An 18,449-nucleotide genomic window follows, 5' to 3' on the forward strand; every position below is an offset into this window, starting at 1 on the left:
AAAAAAAAAAAAAAAAAAAAAAAGTACAATAAATTGGGACATTTCTTTTTTTGTTTTTGTTTGTTTGTTTGAGGCGGAGTCTCGCTCTGTCGCCCAGGCTGGAGTGCTGTGGAGCCATCTCGGCTCACTGCAAGCTCCGCCTCCTGGGTTCACGCCATTCTCCTGCCTCAGCCTGCCGAGTAGCTGAGACTACAGGCGCCTACCATCACGCTAGGCTAATTTTTTGTATTTTTAGTAGAGACAGAGTTTCACCATGTTAGCCAGGATGGTCCCGATCTCCTGACCTCGTGATCCGCCCGCCTCAGCCTCCCAAAGTGCTGGGATTACAGGCATGAGACACTGTGCCCGGCGGGAAATTTCAAGTACAGTGCAATTTCTGAGTTAGCAATGTGAAGATCTGGCAAGGATGGGCTGGCATTCCCTCTTGGGAAGAATATCCTGGAATGAGTAGTGGCTGCCCCGGCAGAAAGGGCATGAGCTTTCTGCTATTCCACTTGGGTTTTTTTTACTCATTTATGCTGCATACTAGCTGCTATAAGCATTTGCATTTGTAACCTTGCTTCTGGGGTATTTGCATTTGTAACCTTTGTCCTGAAATTGTCTAAACTTGGAGTCAGACAGCCTAAACATGTATCAGGTTCCTCCTCTTATTAGCTCTGTGGCCTTGGTGACAACCTATGGTCACTTAACCTCTGAGAGTCTGTGTCCTCTCCTGTAAAATAATGTGGATAAAATGTTCTCTAACAGGCAAGATGAAAATGTGTGTGAAAATACCTTGAAAGCAATAAATTGCTGTTCATACAGAAAGCATGATAAATAACATTTGTTCCCATCCTGTTGTTTGATGTATGCTGGATGTTTTGTTGATGATAACATTATTTTTTTAATTTATTTCAGCTCTTTACTATTTTAATCAGAATTCTGACAGAACTAGTTTAAAAGTTATTTGATTTAAAAAATAAGTAATATATTTGCATAGTTCAAAAACTGAAAAGGTATAGAAGGAATGTTATTCCCCACAATCTTCCTTTATCTTGGAAGTTACAAATTTGTAGTAGAAGTTACATATGTAACTACTACTTACCTAGTAGCAGTAGTTACATATGTAACTACTACTAACATACTAGAAGTTACATATGTAACTACTACTTATGTACTAGAAGTTACATATGTAACTACTACTATGACATATGTAAGTACTACCACCTATGTAGCAGAAGTTACAAACATGTAACTACTGTTTTTTTCGTATCTTTCTAGAGTCTTAAAGTACATATTCTGGGTCTGCCTGCTGGCTCAGGCCTGTAATCCCAGCACTTTGGGAAGCTGAGGTGGGTGGATCACCTGAGGTCAGGAGTTCAATACCAGCCTGGCCAACATATAGTGAAACCCCGGCTCCACTAAAAAAAAAAATACAAAATGTGCTGGGCGTGGTGGTGTGCACCTGTAGTCCCAGCTGCTTAGAAAGCTGAGGCAGGAGAATTGCTTGAACCTGGGAGGCGGAGGTTGCAGTGAGCTAAGATCGTGCCACTGCACTCCAGCCAGGCGACACAGCAAGACTTGATCTCTCTCTCTCTCAAAAAATAAATAGATAAAATGAAAAGGTGCATATTCTGTTTTTCTTTCTTTGTGGAGGGGAGTGATTTTTTTTTTTTTTTTTTTTTTGAGATGGAGTTTTGCTCTTGCTGCCCAGGCTGGAGTGCAATGGTGTGATCTCGGCTCACTGCAACATCTGCCTCCCAGATTCAAGAGATTCTCCTGTCTCAGCCTCCTGAGTAACTGGAACCACAGGCACATGCCACCATGCCCAGCTAATTTTTGTATTTTTAGTAGAGACAGGGTTTCATCATATTGGTCAGGCTGGTCTCAAACGCCTGACCTCAGGCGATCCGCCTGCCTCGGCCTCCCAAAGTGCTGGGATTACAGGCATGAGCCACTGCACCCAGCCAGGGGAAATGATTTTTAATATAAAATTTTAAAAAATTTTCTTTTGAAAATAATTTCTGCATTACTGAAAGCAATATTGCTGTTATTATTGGCATCATTTTAGGAGCTGAAAACTTCTCATGATTATTCAGGTAGGTTACAATACTGTTACTTGCCAGACTACATTCTTTACCTTTTCATTCTGTCATGCAAAATATCTAACTCACCAGCATTAACTGTGCTCATCTTTCATCTTCTTTTCTCTTTCTTTCTCTTTCTTTCTTTCTCTCTCTTTCTGCTCCTTCTTCTCCTCCTTCTCCTTCTTCTTCTTTTCTCCTCCTCCTCTCCTCCTCCTCCTCCTCTCCTCCTCCTCCTCCTCTCCTCCTCCTTCTCCCTCCTTCCTCCTCTTCTTCCTCTTCTCCTTCTTTCTTCTTCTTCTCCTTCTTCTTTTTTCTGGACAGAGTCTCACTATTTGCCCAGGAGACTGGAGTGCACTGGCTATCCACAGGAACAATCATAGTTCACTTCAGCCTCCCAAGAAGCTGGGACTACAAGTGCATGCTGCCACGCCCAGCTTCAATGTGCTCATCTTTAATATATTCTGGTTAGTACTGAATTGTATCTCATCCAGTAGAACTTGAAGAACAAGGTTTATAGAAGTACACTGATACTTACTGGCTGGGTGCAGTGGCTCATGCCCAGCACTTTGGGAGATAAAGGTGGGATGACTGCTTGAGGCCAGGAGTTGAAGACCAGCCGGGATAACATAGAGAGACCCCCATCTCTAAAAAATATTTTAAAAATTAGCTTGGAGTGGTGGCACATGCCTGTAGTCCTAGCTACTTAGGATGCTCAGGTGGGAGGATCCCTTTAGCCCAAGAGTTTGAGGCTATAGTGAGCCATGATCACACCACCATACTCCGGCCTGAGCAACAGAACAAGACCCTGTCTCTAATATAAATAAATACATAATCAATCAACGAATTGATATTTAGCTTCCTTTGCAGAAAAAAAAATAATTATGCTAATTCTAAAGAATGTATGTCCCAGGGACTAAATACTAGATGGAACACTGACTGCTAGAGTTGGATTTACCCCAGGATGCTTGATTTCTTTTTGACCTGCCCAGTTATCTACTTCCTGGCTTTTCTCTACTGTTTTAGCCTCATCTCCATGGTTTGTCTCAGCTTGGAGGGAGACGTTTTGGAGGCCATGTCCTTTATTTATTTATTTATTTTTGAGATGGAGTTTTGCTCTTGTCGCTCTGGCTGGGGTGCAATGGCACAATCTCAGTTCACTGAAACCTCCGCCACCCAGGTTCAAGTGATTCTCCTGCCTCAGCCTCCTGAGTTCAAGTAGCTGGGATTACAGGCGCCCACCACCATGTCCAACTAATTTTTGTATTTTTAGTAGAGACGGGGTTTCACCATGTAGGCCAGGCTGGTCTTGAACTCCTGACCTCAGGTGATCCACCCGCCTTGGCTTCCCAAAGTGCTGGGATTACAGGTGTGAGCCACTGCGCCTGGCCCATGTCATTTATTAGACCTTTCCAATATATTTGGTCATGGTTTACTATTTTTAATGTGCGTTAGTGATTCCCATCTTTTAAAAAAAGATTTCCTGGCCACATTCCTCTCCAATAACACCTTATTTCTCTAATCTTTTTTTTTTTTTTTTTGAGACAGAGTCTCACTCTGTCACCCAGGCTGGAGTGCAGTGGCCAGATCTCAGCTCACTGCAAGCTCCGCCTCCCGGGCTCACGCCATTCTCCTGCCTCAGCCTCCCGAGTAGCTGGGACTACAGGCGCCGCCACCTCGCCCGGCTAGTTTTTTGTATTTTAGTAGAGACGGGGTTTCACCGTGTTAGCCAGGATGGTCTCGATCTCCTGACCTTGTGATCCGCCCGTCTCGGCCTCCCAAAGTGCTGGGATTACAGGCTTGAGCCACCGCGCCCGGCCTCTCTAATCTTTTTCAAAGTGAAACTTCTTGAAAGAATTGTTCATATTCACTGTTTCTATGTCTTCTTCTCCTGTTCTCTCCTCAGACCACTCCAATCATGCTTATGTTTAAACAAATCCACTGAAATGATTCTAGTCCAGATCACTAAAGATCTTTCAATCTTATCATCAATTCTTGGGCCTCATCTTACTTGTCCTCTCAGTGACATCTGAAAAATTAGTAATTGAGCCTCTCCCGAAACACTCTTTATTTGGTTACTGAGACCACACATTCTCCTGACTTTCCTACTTCGCTGATCCTCTTTCTCTTCCTGAGTCATAAGTGTTGGGGTGCCTCAGGGCTCATTTCAATATACGTGCTCTCGGTAACACTATCAAGTCTATGGCTTATACCGACGACTCCCATAGTTCTATCTCTAGCCCTGTTATCTCTCTTAAGCTTCAGACTTGAATATCTAACTGCTATTTGACATTTCCACTTGGATGTCTAGAGGCATCTAAAATGTATCATGTCCAAGACATCTTCCTTCCTTCTCTGCCCACTCTCTCACATCTGCTCTTTTCTTCTCCATTTCAAATAATGGGCAACAGCATTATCCTATCAACTTAGGCTAAAAAGCTAACAATCATCCCTAAATCACCTTTTCTTTCACTCCCAGCACCCAATTCATTAGCAGCAATCCTATTGGCTACACTTCCAAAATATTATTATTATTTGAGATGGAGTCTCACTCTGTCACCCAGGCTGGAGTGCAGTGGCGCAATCTTGGCTCACTGCAAGCTCCACCTCCTGGGTTCACGCCATTCTCCTGCCTCAGCCTCCAGAGTAGCTGGGACTACAGGTGCCCGCCACCACACCTGGCTAATTTTGTGTATTTTTAGTAGAGATGGGGTTTCACAGTGTCAGACAGGATGGTCTCGATCTCCTGAACTTGTGATCCGCCCGCCTCGGCCTCCCAAAGTGCTGGGATCACAGGTATGAGCCACCGTGCCTGGCCTACCTCCAAAATATATATATCCTGAATCTGACTAATTTTTACTATCTCCAATGCCAATGCCCTAGGCTAAGTCATTGTTATCTCTTACCTGGACTGCCACAAAGCCTCTTAACTTAAATCCACCCTTGCTCCTTTATGGCTTATTCTGTAATGCACATGGTATCCAGAGGGTTCATATCATTTTTTTTTTTTTTTTTTTTTTAAGATTTCAATGGCTTTCCATCATACACAGAAAATTACAAATCCTTACCATGGCCCCCAAGGATCTTCATAATTTGTCTTTGTCTGCTTCTCTGACTTCATCTTCTGCCCCTCTCTCACTTGGTTCTAGTAACATTGGCACCTTGCTTTTCTTGAACACTTCAGGTTTGTTCCTGCCAAGGGGTTTTACACTTGCTGCTCCCTTTGACTGGAATGCTCTGACCCAGACATTTGCACAGATGGCTCTCAGTCATGAGGTCATGATTTAAGTTTCAGCTCAAATGTCACCTCCTAGCCAGGTGTGACAGCTCACAGCTATAATCTTAGCACTTTGGGAGGCTGAGGTGGAAGAATCACTTTAGCCCAGGAGTTTGAGGCTGCAGTGAGCTATGAAGGTGACACTGTACTTCAGCCTGGATGACAGAGCAAGATCTTGTCTTTTTTTTTTTTTGAGACAGAGTCTTACTTTGTCTCCCAGGCTGGAGTGCAGTGGCGCGATCTTGGCTCACTACAACCTCTGCCTCCTGGGTTCAAACAATTCTCCTGCATCAGCCTCCCGAGCAGTTGGGATTACAGGCGTGCGCCACCATGCCCGGCTAATTTGTGTATTTTTAGTAGAGACACAAATTAGTAGAGACACCATGTTGGCCAGGCTGGTCTGGAACTCCTGACCTCAAGTGATCCACCTGCCTCAGCCTCCCAAAGTGCTGGGATTACAGGTGTGAGCCACTGCGCCCAACCAAAACCCTGTTTCCAAAAGAAAAGAAAAAGAAAAACAAAGTCACCTCCTTGGAAAATATTCGCTGACTAACATATCTAAAGTAGCCCCACTATAGTTATTTTTTATCCCACTTGCTTTACTTTCTTCCTAACATTTTCTGAATGGATCTACCTAAATATCCAATGTAGTTTAAAACATATTTGAATCTAATGGTTAGAATTCTGTTAGTTAATAATTTCTTTTGGAAAGAAACACTGAATCTTTCCTGTGGCTGCCCTCTCCCTCTGAGTGAGTCTCTAAAATAGTGTCTGCATGTATGAGGCATCATGACGTTCGGGAAGCCTGAGACCTTGGATCTATTTGGAGTCCCTGACCTCTCAGGATGCTCTACAGCCTGCTGGTAAGAGAGTGGAATGTTTTGTAGCCTGGCCTCACTAAGTTTGCTCAGAGCCTGAAGGCAAACCACAGCTCTTCCTGAGGTCTGGCTGTTACTACTTTTTGTTCCTGACCCAGTGTAATTTACAGAGCTACTTCCTCCTATAGTTGACAGCCAGCACTCTTGGCTACTTTCCTTATTCTTCTACAGGGTATGTGGGAACTTCTGGATATACTCTATCGCAGGAGCTAAGGATCACTCACTTGCCGAGCTCCTCCCAAAACCTGTACCTAATTTTGTGTATGTAACTGTTTTTTCTTAAAAAACAAACAAACAAACAACAACAACAACAACAACAACAACAAAACCCTCCCTCTCCCCTCATCACATAAGCTTCAAGATCTGTAAAACCTGGATTCACCTCTGGCTGAGAGACACTCTAAGGAGCTAAATGCAGGCCTGCTCTCTTTTCCCAACTACACCAGGGCATGACTTCCCATATGTGTCTGGCTGCTTGTTGGTATGGGCATAGTCTGCAAGTCATCTCTACTTGGAATCCTAAACAGAGCAAAGTAAGAATCCTTTCTGCTTTGAAGAGCTAGAATGAGAAGACAGGAGCACATGTCTCTTAACCTATGCCTCTCTTACCTCTCTCTTTGTTCTTCTCTCTACACTTTTATTAAAAGAGTCAGACTTTTCTTTTATTTCCCTATACACAGCCTCATGGGTTAGCTGTCCTGGATGGAACGACATTTGGATGGAAGGCATTTCCTGTGGAGTATGTAAGAACTCTATAAAATTATTATGTGCTGAGCTTCATAGATTAAATGGAACTAAGAAAATTTAGCAAATTCTTTTTCTCTCCATTCTGTTCTCTCCTGATTGGGAAAATAAGTCTCAAGGCTACATTTCAAGCAAGAGTCTATGATAGAGGATGACTTAAGAAAGTTAAAATAAATCAGTTTGATATTTGCAAGATACTACCCCCATTATAGTCTAGTTTTTTTTTTTTTTTTTGAGATAAGTCAGAACACTGGATTTGAAGGTGAAATATCTCATTTAAAATGTTGATATATAACTTTTTTTTTTTTTTTTTTTTTTTTTAAAGATAATGGCCGGGTGCGGTAGCTCATGCCTGTAATCCCAGCACTTTGGAAGGCTGAGGTGGGTGGATCACGAGGTCAGGAGATCGAGACCATCCTGGCAAACATGGTGAAACCCCATCTCTACTAAAAATACAAAAAATTAGCTGAGTGTGGTGGTGGGCGCCTGTAATCCCAGCTACTCAGGAGGCTGAGGCAGAAGAATGGCATGAACCCGGGAGGCGGAGCTTGCAGTGAGCTAAGCTCATGCCACTGCACTCTAGCCCCTGCACTCTAGCCCGGATGACAGAGCGAGACTCCATCTCAAAAAAAAAAAATAATAATAATAATAATAATACTCATACGGTATTAGGAACTAACAGTGTTCTAGGAGATTTAGAGATGTTAACTAATTTAATTCTCTTGGTGTCCCATTTTACAGACAAGGAAAGTGAGGCACAGGACAACTGCCTTGACCAAGATCATATGGCTATACACAGTACAAATCAAATGCATTTCTGCGGAGCAGATTTGGTCACAAGGCCACCATGCAATGTCTAGTTTACAATATTTCAAATAAGTCAGAAAGAACAAGTCTTTGAATTCTGACTTGGCCTCAGTGCTGAATGATCTTGGACTAGTCACTTAAGCTCTGTGAACCCTTCTATAAAATTATGATTAACTTTTCAGTGCTCACTAAATGGTTTTCTCTTGTCTCATTCCTCCATATGGATGATTGCCCTGAACATTCATGTTATACTTCTATACTATTTGAAATATACAAATCCCACCTATTATTCAAGACCTAACACGTTGCTAATACCACCAGAAACAGTCGGCGCAGGACAGAGCCCTGAGGATCAAGATGTCTGTTTCAGTCTTGATACTGCTACTTATCATGTGTGTGATCTCAAGAAAATCATATCTTCTCTAAGCCTCAGAGGCTCCACCTTGAAAATGTGGAGTTAGACTAAACTAGTAAGTTTAAACTGTGATATGAGACAGTCAACATTTCTCTAATGATGGGAGGGGGCATGAAAGGAGAGAGAGTGCAAGGGTGAGGCTGGGTGGACAGACTAGTGGGTTCCCCACTTACACTCCCAACTTAGCAGCTCCACATTTTAAACCATCAGATTTTATTAGAAGAGAGTATTCCACTGCCAACAAAACAGGTGGAAACCACTAGAAGTTTTATGTAGCCACATTCCCTGGAATTATCTTTTTGTGGCTCCTCTTTTCTTTTTTGTCCTGGACATGGAACTAAAGGGAACATGTTTTTAAAATTCTGGCTGAAATGAACGTATTTCTTTGTCCTTCTTTCTTTTCTCCTACCCAGAAGTGAAATTAAAGACAGTGCTAAAGGCATAAGCAAGGCCAGTATGGAAACTTGCAGCAATTTCACCAATAGTCTTCAGCAAAATATTACAGATTAGAAAACGTCCATTTCAGAATAGCTACCAAGTGATAAATAAAAAAGAAGTTACATCTCATTATCCTGTGACTTCAGGAGCTACTTATTCCCACTTGAATATGTCTTGTCATGGGAGATGGCCTTCAGGAGGCAACTTCTTTCTAATTCTTACTATATGTCTCCTCACTGTTCCTGAGTTATCATTATAAGCTTCATTTTTTTTCTCCACCCAAAGCTTGTGGGAACTAGAATGAACAGAAGAATTAAGCCCTCCTTCTCTTCAGCCATTTGCAGCTTAGGAACAGGATAGTTCCTATCTTGTTCCCAGTTTTGGAACAAGATAGAGTTCCTATCTTGTTCCCAGTTTTGGAACAAGATAGACCCAAATCTACTTCCTGGTTTCCTGCTTAGAAATAAGATGCTTATCCTTTAGGGCAGATTGTCAAGCTCCTTCAGTAGAGGTGAATGAGGACACACATCATCTGCAAATCATTACATCTTCACAGGAGAATTGTGATATTCTCCAAATACCATGAAACTTCAATTTTTAATCTTCTAGGGATACCAAATTAAACGAAATTTATCTCTTGCCTGAAGACAGCCTGGAGGACTGAGACTGAAATCTTCATTCCAGCTCCACACCAGCCATTAGTTACATTGGGACGAATTACTTCCCATGATCAGGCTGCAACTTTATCATTGGGAGCACTGGAGTAAATGGTTCCCTAAGACCCTTATCCTTCTCCATTTTGATGTTCTAAGGAGAAATTACTATTGAACAAATTATTTCCAGTTGTTGGTTCAGTCTTCAAAATCAGCAAAAGCTTTGATTTTAAGGTGAGGTTATAGGAGTTGGCCCTTGATATTCTATGCCTTGTACTTCAGCACAGGCGGTCGAAAGGGAGGAAAGTTGGTTTTCCTTGAGATGACTATCTTGTTCCCTCATTGGTTTCGGATTCTTCATGTTCAGAGGTCCACTGAGAACTTCAGCTCACCATGACTTTCCCTTTTCAATGGTACCACTGCAGTCAGGTGTAAGATGGTGATGTGGACCCCTCACTGACATTACACCCAATTCTCCAGATTGTCTTTCCACTAATTTCTTTCATTCTTTCTTCATCACTGCGTCATGGTCCCTTTAAGGGAGCAGCCATAGTTGAGTGGTGGGAGCAGCTGCTGGCAGCAAAGAGACTTGCAGGATTTGGCCTACCCAAGGCCACTTACCGCGCACGCTCAGGACCGGGGGCTTGGTGGGAAAGGAAGGAGGGACTTAGGGTGCGCCTGCGCATCAGGGGCGCGCGCAAGGGGCTGATTTGGTGATCCCTTTAAGAAACCGCAGGCGGAGGAATTTCTCTGAGAGAAAATAATCCTACTCACGGGGCCCCTTGGAGGCCATTAACCCCCCGAGTCCCGGCCCCCCCCACCGCGTCCCCGGGCAGGCCCTCCCGCCCACTCGCGGACCCGTGGGATCTCAGAAGCTGCGGCCCGGCGCGCGGCATCCGCCCCCTCCCCACTCTCGGCGCAAGGCCCGGCCGGGTCCAGGGAAGCTGCCGCGAGGCGGCCGTGCCTGCAGTGTGGGCGGGGGCCGGGGGCCCGAGAGGTACCGCCGCCACCGCGCGGGGAGCCGCAGCGGTTCCGAGCGGGGCCCAACATGGCGGAGAGAGAGGTGGAGTCCGGCCACCGAAAGAGGGTAGGTGAGGTGAGGCAGAACTCGGGCGGCGGGGGGCGGGGCGCGGCCCGGGGCCGGGAATGGGCCATACTCAGGTTCGTGTAGGGGTCGCCGAGGCCCAGTTGGAACAAGGTTGCGGGCAGGTCTGAGGCAGCCTGGGGTCCGGAGCGCGCTGGCGAGCGGTCCCTCGGCAGGTGGGACAAAGATTTGCTGCTGGGTGGGGGGGAAGGGAGGGGGCTGTTGTTTGCCTTCCTCCCCCCACCTTCCCCAGCACTGGGGTGGGGTATCTGGGCCCGGGGAGGGGAGGTGTCAGATTCTTAAGTGCATCTTTAGTCCATCAGAGTGTGGAAGTTTAACTGGGGAGAGGTCAGGTGGGGGTGGTGGTGGCGGGAATAAGTCGTGGAGGAGTATCAGGAGAAATAACCGGAGGGTTCTTCAGTAACACCATCGCGAATTCATTTTCCTGTCTCCTTTCCCCTCCCCCCATGGCCGTTATGTAGACCAAAGTAGGGGTGGTGGTCTTACCTGTGAAGAAGTGGGATCGTTGGCATGTCCTGATTTAGGAGAAGGATTTTGGCTACTATGAATGTCATGTTCTAACCTAGCTTCTTACTCGCAATTAGGGACGTGGAAGAGTATGACAAGTTTTGTCATAACAGGGATGTACTCAATCAACCTGCAGAGGTGAAGGTAGTTCTACATAGGAGTTGTTTGAATACCTTTTAAAGTTTGTCTGGAAACTTTTCTTATTTAATTTTCAGTGGTTTTTTTCCGATGGCGAACAATACTGTACTATCGATTGAGCAATAACCCTCACTTTTCTTTTACTTCCTCCCCGCTTAGCATAAGAAATAAGTTTCCTTTTAGGAGTCTTCCTTTTGGGAATGGTTTCAGAAACGATCAATTAGCAAAAGGGCAAAAAATTACTACTTTATGAAGAATGCCCTTTCAACTTAGCATAAAATTAATCTCATAATGATACTACAGCTGACGCTTTTTGTGCTTACTATGTGCCTGGCACTGAGCTAAGAGCTTTATGTGAAGAATTTAACTTCGTAGTAACTCCACGTAGAACCTATTTGGAGATGAGGAAATTTAGGTGTTGAGGGCTTAGTAATTTACTTAGATCATACAACTAGGTGCAAGGTTGAGCTAGGATTTGAATCCAGGTTTGTCCCAACTGTAGTGCCTGTGTGGGATGCCACAGAGGAGTTTAATCTATGTTTCTCTTTTTAAAAGCTTCAGTTGTAAATGACCAAAGAAGTATCAAGTATTATTTTTTCCAACAATTTTTTAGGAAAATATTTTGAACTATCCGGCAGAATTATAAAACTTACAGGGAGCAGCCATACAGCCAACCGCCTAGATCGTACGGTTAACGATGCATTCCGGACAGGCGCGGCGGCTCACGCCTGTAATCCCAGCACTTTGGGAGGCTGAGGCGGGAGGATCACTTGAGGCCAGGATTTCGAGACCAGCCTGGCCAACATGGTGAAACCCCATCTCTACTAAAAATACAAAAAACCCGGCGTGGTGGCGGGTGCTGTAAATCCCAGCTATTCGGGAGACTGAGGCAGGGGAATTGCTTGAACCCGGGAGGCGGTGGTAGCAGGGAGCCGAGATCGGGCTACTGTACTCTAGCCTAGGTGACAGAGTGAGACAGTGTCTCAAACCCCCCTCCCCAAAATAATTGCATTCCACTTGTTTTATCATGTATTTACCCCTCTATCCCTGTTTTTGTTCATCAGTCATGTTATTTTAATGCATTTTATTGTAGTGTTTTGAACAATAAATGTTTACCGTTGATAAGTTTACAAAATGTTGGATTCACCTAATGCAATAATTAGTCACAGAACAAGTTAAGCTGTATAATGGTATGTCCAAATAATTTTGTAAGTATAAATGTTGGGTATGGAATGCATGGGTTTTGAAATTTTAAAAATTTCAAGTTGTGTTCAGTTTTGAACTGGATCCTTACTGTGCTTGGATGAAGGCATATGGCAAATAGGCCACCAATGAAGACATACAGGGTAAATTACTTCAGATATGTAATGTTAATTCAGAGAGATTTCTGCATCCAGTTGCTGGGAATGTTGTCATTCACCTTCGGTACTAGGATGTTCTAGGATATTCTAGAAAACATCTGTGCACTTTGACAACAAATTCAGCTGGATTTTAAATATTTTCTATCTCTTGTAGTGCACTTAAAAGATGTTACTGGTCTTGTGAATCTTCTGCTAAAGGAATGCTGGAAAAGAAAAAAAGATTCCACACTGGTAGCAGTAAAAACTTTATTATTATTATTATTTTTGAGACGGAGTCTTGCTCTGTCGCCCAGGCTGGAGTGCAGTGGCGCAATCTCGGCTCATTGCAACCTCCACCTCATGGGTTCAATTAATTCTACTTCAGCCTCCCGCATAACTGGGATTACAGGCACGCACCACCATGCCTGGCTAATTTTTGTATTTTTAGTAGAGATGGGATTTCGCCATGTTGGCCAGACTGGTCTCGAACTTCTGACCTCGGGTAATCAGCCCACCTAGGCTTCCCAAAGTGCTGGGATTACAGGTATGAGCTACCGGGCCCGGCCCAAAACTTAATTTTACTTTTAACGACCTATAACATACGCAGCACTTGTATAGGTTTCCACCATTATTTTGCCAGTTTCATCACGAAGGAATGTTACATTCATTAATTGTTGGAATTAATGGGGTTAATTAATTCCAAAGGTTCCAAATTAATTCCAGAGGTTGAGGTGGGAGCATTGCTTGAGCCCAGGAGTTGGAAGTTGCAGTGAGCTATGATATTGCCACTGCACTCCAGCCTGGGTGACAGAGGGAAACCACCTCTCTAGAAAAAGTAAAAATAATACATAAATAATATTTTTTGATTCGTAATTCATTTTGTTTTTGATATTTCATTAGAATGTTCAGTATGATTGTCTTCAATAATATAAGTACTTTTTTCCACTTTTTTTTGGTGTGTGCCAAATTACACATGGATTCCGTATGTATACTCCAAGCTGATTAATGGGGACTATGCAGTACCCTGTCTTTGGAAATTGACTGACTTGAGGGAGTTGAAACAAACTATCCACATAGAGTTAGATAGTAACTTTAGGCTATTCAATCTGAAATTGTATTGATGACATGGTATTGTACTTAATAATGCTTACTGCTTTTGACCTTTGTAATCATGTCACAGAAAAGTTGCTAAGCACCTGTGCTATTTCATAAGCTGTATGCTAGGCATTGTGCTCTGTTACTTAGGGTCATTTAGGATAATATATGCTGGCTCTCCTGATAAATTGTAAACTCCTTTAACATAGTATCTATTTCATTGCTTTTTGCTTCTCAACATCTTGTGACCTCTACACAATAGGAACTCAGAAGACTTGCTGATTTATTTTTGTAAGAAAAGGTTACCTGTTACAGCAGAGACTCTGTGGGTTGAGTACCAAGTTCTCTGCTTTGTAATTTTGAGGGGCTCTGTAAATCTTTCATACTGTCCTTTACTCCCCAAAGTTCTCTCCCATGGATCTAGATTTAGGGATCTTCTGATTGTTCTGGATTATGGTTAGATGGGCAGGTGACTGCATTTTTGTTGTTATTGTTGTTTTTGAGACAGAGTCTCGCTCTGTCACCCAGGCTGGAGTGCAGTGGCGCTATCTCAGCTCACGGCAAGCTTTGCCTCCTGGGTTCACACCATTCTCCCGCCTCAGCCTCCAGTGTAGCTGGGACTACAGGCGCCTGCCATTGATGCCCAGCTAATTTTTTGTTTTTGTATTTTTAGTAGAGACGGGGTTTCACCATGTTAGCCAGGATGGTCTCGATCTCCTGACCTCGTGATCTGCCTGCCTCGGCCTCCCAAAGTGCTGGGATTACAGGCGTGAGCCACCACGCCCGACTGGTGACTGCATTTTAAGACTATTGGGTTAACAACCTTAAATTCTAGGTAGGCCTGCCTGATGTCTTGTTTTTATATTTGTGGGCAGTTGGAACAATTGTATTCAGAATATGCTAGAATGCTAGTCTCTCAATTTGTGAACACGGGGGAGCTGAGTGTGTGGGTGGATCAGCACTATATTCATCTACCATCTCTGGTATAGAGAGAATTAAGTTCATATCCTAGTGCCTGTACATGAAGGCGTTAAAACAAGCATCACCCCCACACAAATAAACACACACACACACACACACACACTCTAAAGTTGGCGTATTATTTAATTTTTTTAGGTGATAAAATTTTTGTTTTCTCAAATAGCTTTTAAGACTCAGGTAGGTTTAGGCCGGGCGCGGTGGCTCAAGCCTGTAATCCCAGCGCTTTGGGAGGCCAAGACAGGCGGATCACGAGGTCAGGAGATCGAGACCATCCTGGCTAACACGGTGAAACCCCGTTTCTACTAAAAAAAATACAAAAAACTAGCTGGGCGTGGTGGCGGGCGTCTGTAGTCCCAGCTACTCGGGAGGCTGAGGCAGGAGAATGGCGTAAACCCGGGAGGCGGAGCTTGCAGTGAGCTGAGATCCGGTCACTGCACTCCAGCCTGGGCGACAGAGCGAGACTCCATCCAAAAAAAAAAAAAAAAAAAAAGACTCAGGTAGGTTTATTATAAATGATTGAATTATTTATGCATGGCTATTATAATAACAAGTATGTTATGAAATACGAGGTCTAACTAAATCTGGCAGCCATATTTTGTTGTAAAATCCTTGTCTTTTCAAAGTTTACTTACAAAATAACTTTTAAAAATGTGAGTGTTACCCGGTCTAGTAAGTTGTATTCATTTTCATACTTAAAATTCTCTGTATATTAAATTTGAGATGTATATATCTGGTATGGTTTAAAAAGAGAGAAAGCATATGTATAAGTAGTATGCTGCCATTTTTTCTGAAAAACAAAACAAAACGACCTTTCTTGCCTCCCCACATTTGTGTCTGTATATGTTTGTGTATGTATGAACTTAGAGAAAATTGTGGAGGACCCAGGTCAGGATATTACCATTGATTACCTTCAGTGGGTAGGGAGGAGAAAGGAAAGAGAGTTTAAGGGTGAAAATTTCACAAAGTGGAAAAAGTGTTCATGGTATAATGCTAAGTGAAAATGTAGACTATAAAATGTTATCTATTAACATAATATACATGTGTGAAAATTGAACATGCATATAGACAGTAGAAAATACGAACAAATGAAAGCATTGACTTCATGATGTGATGGGATATGGAGAAGTTTTGTTTTGAATTTCTGTTATTTTAATATTTTATAATAAAATAATTGCAAAAGATTGATCCCTCTTAATTCCTTAATGAACTTTTCTCTTTTCTGTCTTTTGCTAAATGTATTACTTAAAACATGGCGGTACATATCATTAAAATATTTGCGGTTTATATGTATGCAATGTAAATAATTTGCTTTGAGAAAGTATTGACTCTTTGTTTAGAGACCATTTGAAGAGGCCATTCAAATACAGTGATTCTGCGTTGTTTTCACACTGCTTCCCATCTTGTAACACACAGAGGCATCTGTAAATAATACTACTTGTGGCTGGGTACAGTAGTTCATGCTTGTAATCCTAGCACTTTGGGAGGCCAGGGCAGGAGGGTGGCATGAGGCCAGGAGTTTGAGACCATCGTGGGCAACATAGCAAGACCCCATCTCTACAATAAATTAAAACAATTACCCCAGGTTTAGTAGCATGTGCTTGCAGTCTTAGCTACTCACGAGGCTGAGGTGAGAGGATTGCTTGAGCCTAGGAGTTCCAGGTTGCACTGAACTATGATTGTGCCACTGCACTCCAGCCTGGGTGACAGAGCAAGAGAGACACTGTGTTTTTGTTTTTTTTTTTTTTTTTTTTTAAAAGGAGAGGCCATTCTAATACTGAGAATGATTCTGAGTTGTTTTCACATACTGCTTCTTCCCATCTTGTAATAAGCAGAGACATCTGTGAATAATGATAATACTTGGTATTTATAAACCTTTAAGTGCTAGTCATTTTTCTAAGTTTTTTACATGTGATATATTTTTCCACCACAATTATTGTCCCATTTTATAAGTTAGGAAACTAAAGCACAGAGAGATTTGCTGGAGATATCATGGCTAAATCAGGATCAATTATTATTTGAACTGGTCTTATTTGATCATATAGGTTAGCACTTTTGTTTATCCAGAAATGTTATGGTTAGTGTTTATATTCTCATTTGTAAAATAAAGCACATAATTCTTTATCTGTAATGTATGGATGTTAGAATAATTTGAATTACACTCAAACAAAGTTGATGTAAATTACTTCTCAGGAATCATTAAGTTAGCTTGTTCCCAAAGAAATACATTTTTGTTTGAGATCATCTTAAAATACGTATTCACAGCTCATATTTATTTTTTAGAAAATATACACTAAATATTTTGAAGCTGTGATTTACTTTAAAGATTATATTCGTACTTTTTTTGACAATGGAAAGATTTTCTTTTTTCTTTTTTTTTTTTTTTTTTTTTTGAGACAGAGTCTTGCTCTGTCGCCCAGATTGGAATGCAGTGGTGTGATCTCAGCTCACTGCAACCTCCATCTCCTGGGTTCAAGCAATTCTCCTGCCTCAGTCTCCCAAGTAGCTAGGATTACAGACGTGCGCCACCACGCCTGGCTAATTTTTGTATTTTCAGTAGAGACAGGGTTTCACCATGTTGTTCAGGCTGGTCTTGAACTCCTGACCTCATGATCCGCCCGCCTCAGCCTCCCAAAGTGCTGGGATTACAGGCATGAGCCACTGTGCCTTGCCAGAAAGGTTTTGTTACTAAAGAATGTGTAAGTAGATAAATATAAAATTGCAGTTTCTATGGATACTTAAGAGGTGTTTTTGAATTCTGTATTAGGAGAACAGCCACTATTTAAAGAAAAGTGATATTTCCCTTAAAAATTCTGATTATTTTACTATGAGCTAACTGTATGTAGTTACTTTAGCAAAGCAGAAGGGCAGGTATTGTATAAATGTACTGTATTCAACCCAACAAAATTGCTGATACTTGATCATTTGACTTAAAAAAAAAGACACTTTTATGTGGCTTAGCCATTAGTAAGAGCATGGGTTTTTCAAAGTCTGCTTATGGTATTATCTCTGGAATTTAGCAATTTTGGGGTAGCAATAGTTCTTATCCAACCTTGTCATACCTATACCCACTTTCTTAGGAAATATTTATATTGTTATTTTAATTTCATTCATGTCATCTTTCTGGCTTCCTAGAAGTTTTAGCTAGCTGCCTTTGACCAAAGATAGTCCTTTTTTTTGTTTTGTTTTGGTCTATCCAGCATATAGAACCCAGTACTATCAGTTCTTTGAGGTCAAGAATCATATGTGTTTTTCTTTCTTCATGCTTCCCAATATGTCTTACAAATGTAAGTATTTTAATACTGACATGCATATTACACATTTATAAGCAAAAAATTAATTTACCATTCCCGTCTCATCTAACTACTCATTTCTGTCCCTCCCTCCCTCCCTTCTTTCTTCCCTCCTTTCCTTTCCTTCCTCCTTCCTTTTCCTTAGTTGAAATAATTTCTTCTTCTTTTTTTTTTTTTTTTTTTTTTTTTTTTTTGAGGCGGAGTCTCGCTCTGTCGCCCGGACTGGAGTGCAGTGGCCAGATCTCAGCTTACTGCAAGCTCCGCCTCCCGGGTTTACGCCATTCTCCTGCCTCAGCCTCCTGAGTAGCTGGGACTACAGGTGCCCGCCACCTCGCCCGGCTAGTTTTTTGTATTTTTGGTAGAGATGGGGTTTCACCGTGTTAGCCAGGATGGTCTTGATCTCCTGATCTCGTGATCCGCCCGTCTCGGCCTCCCAAAGTGCTGGGATTACAGGCTTGAGCCACCGCGCCCGGCCGAAATAATTTCAAAGAAATAACACACATCACATCATTTAATCTATAAATACTTCCATGTGTATTTCTAACAGGTAAGAATTTTTAACAAGCACAACCACAGTACTGTTATACGTAACAAAAGAGTTCTTTAATCTAGTTTGTGTTCAGACTTCTCTTATTCTTTGTCTTTTTACACTTGATATGTTTAAATCATCCAACTAAGAGCTACACATTTCTTTTTTTTTTTTTTTTTTTTTTTTTTT

General features: G+C 42.3%; 2 protein-coding genes across 6 annotated transcripts in view; one reads left to right on the plus strand and one right to left on the minus strand.

The window, feature by feature from the left end:
* The window catches only part of SFPQ (splicing factor proline and glutamine rich), a 99,592-nt gene extending 89,267 nt beyond the window's left edge, over positions 1-10,325 (minus strand). The window contains 1 exon segment of the mRNA XM_017884423.1: positions 10,097-10,325. Coding sequence (XP_017739912.1) covers positions 10,097-10,325 — 229 coding nt within the window.
* Positions 9,941-18,449, plus strand: part of ZMYM4 (zinc finger MYM-type containing 4) — a 169,714-nt gene continuing 161,205 nt past the window's right edge. The window contains exon 1 of one of the 5 annotated variants that reach the window (XM_017884539.1): positions 9,941-10,371. In XM_017884539.1, coding sequence (XP_017740028.1) covers positions 10,324-10,371 — 48 coding nt within the window. In that variant the 5' untranslated portion in view covers positions 9,941-10,323. Of the gene's footprint in view, positions 10,372-10,412; positions 10,536-18,449 lie in introns of those variants that run through there. The other 4 variants (XM_017884540.1, XM_017884541.1, XM_017884542.1 and 1 more) reach the window with 4 other exon arrangements.

This window comes from Rhinopithecus bieti, unplaced genomic scaffold (genome assembly GCF_001698545.2).
Source record: "Rhinopithecus bieti isolate Rb0 unplaced genomic scaffold, ASM169854v2 scaffold_13029, whole genome shotgun sequence".
NCBI lineage: Eukaryota > Metazoa > Chordata > Mammalia > Primates > Cercopithecidae > Rhinopithecus > Rhinopithecus bieti.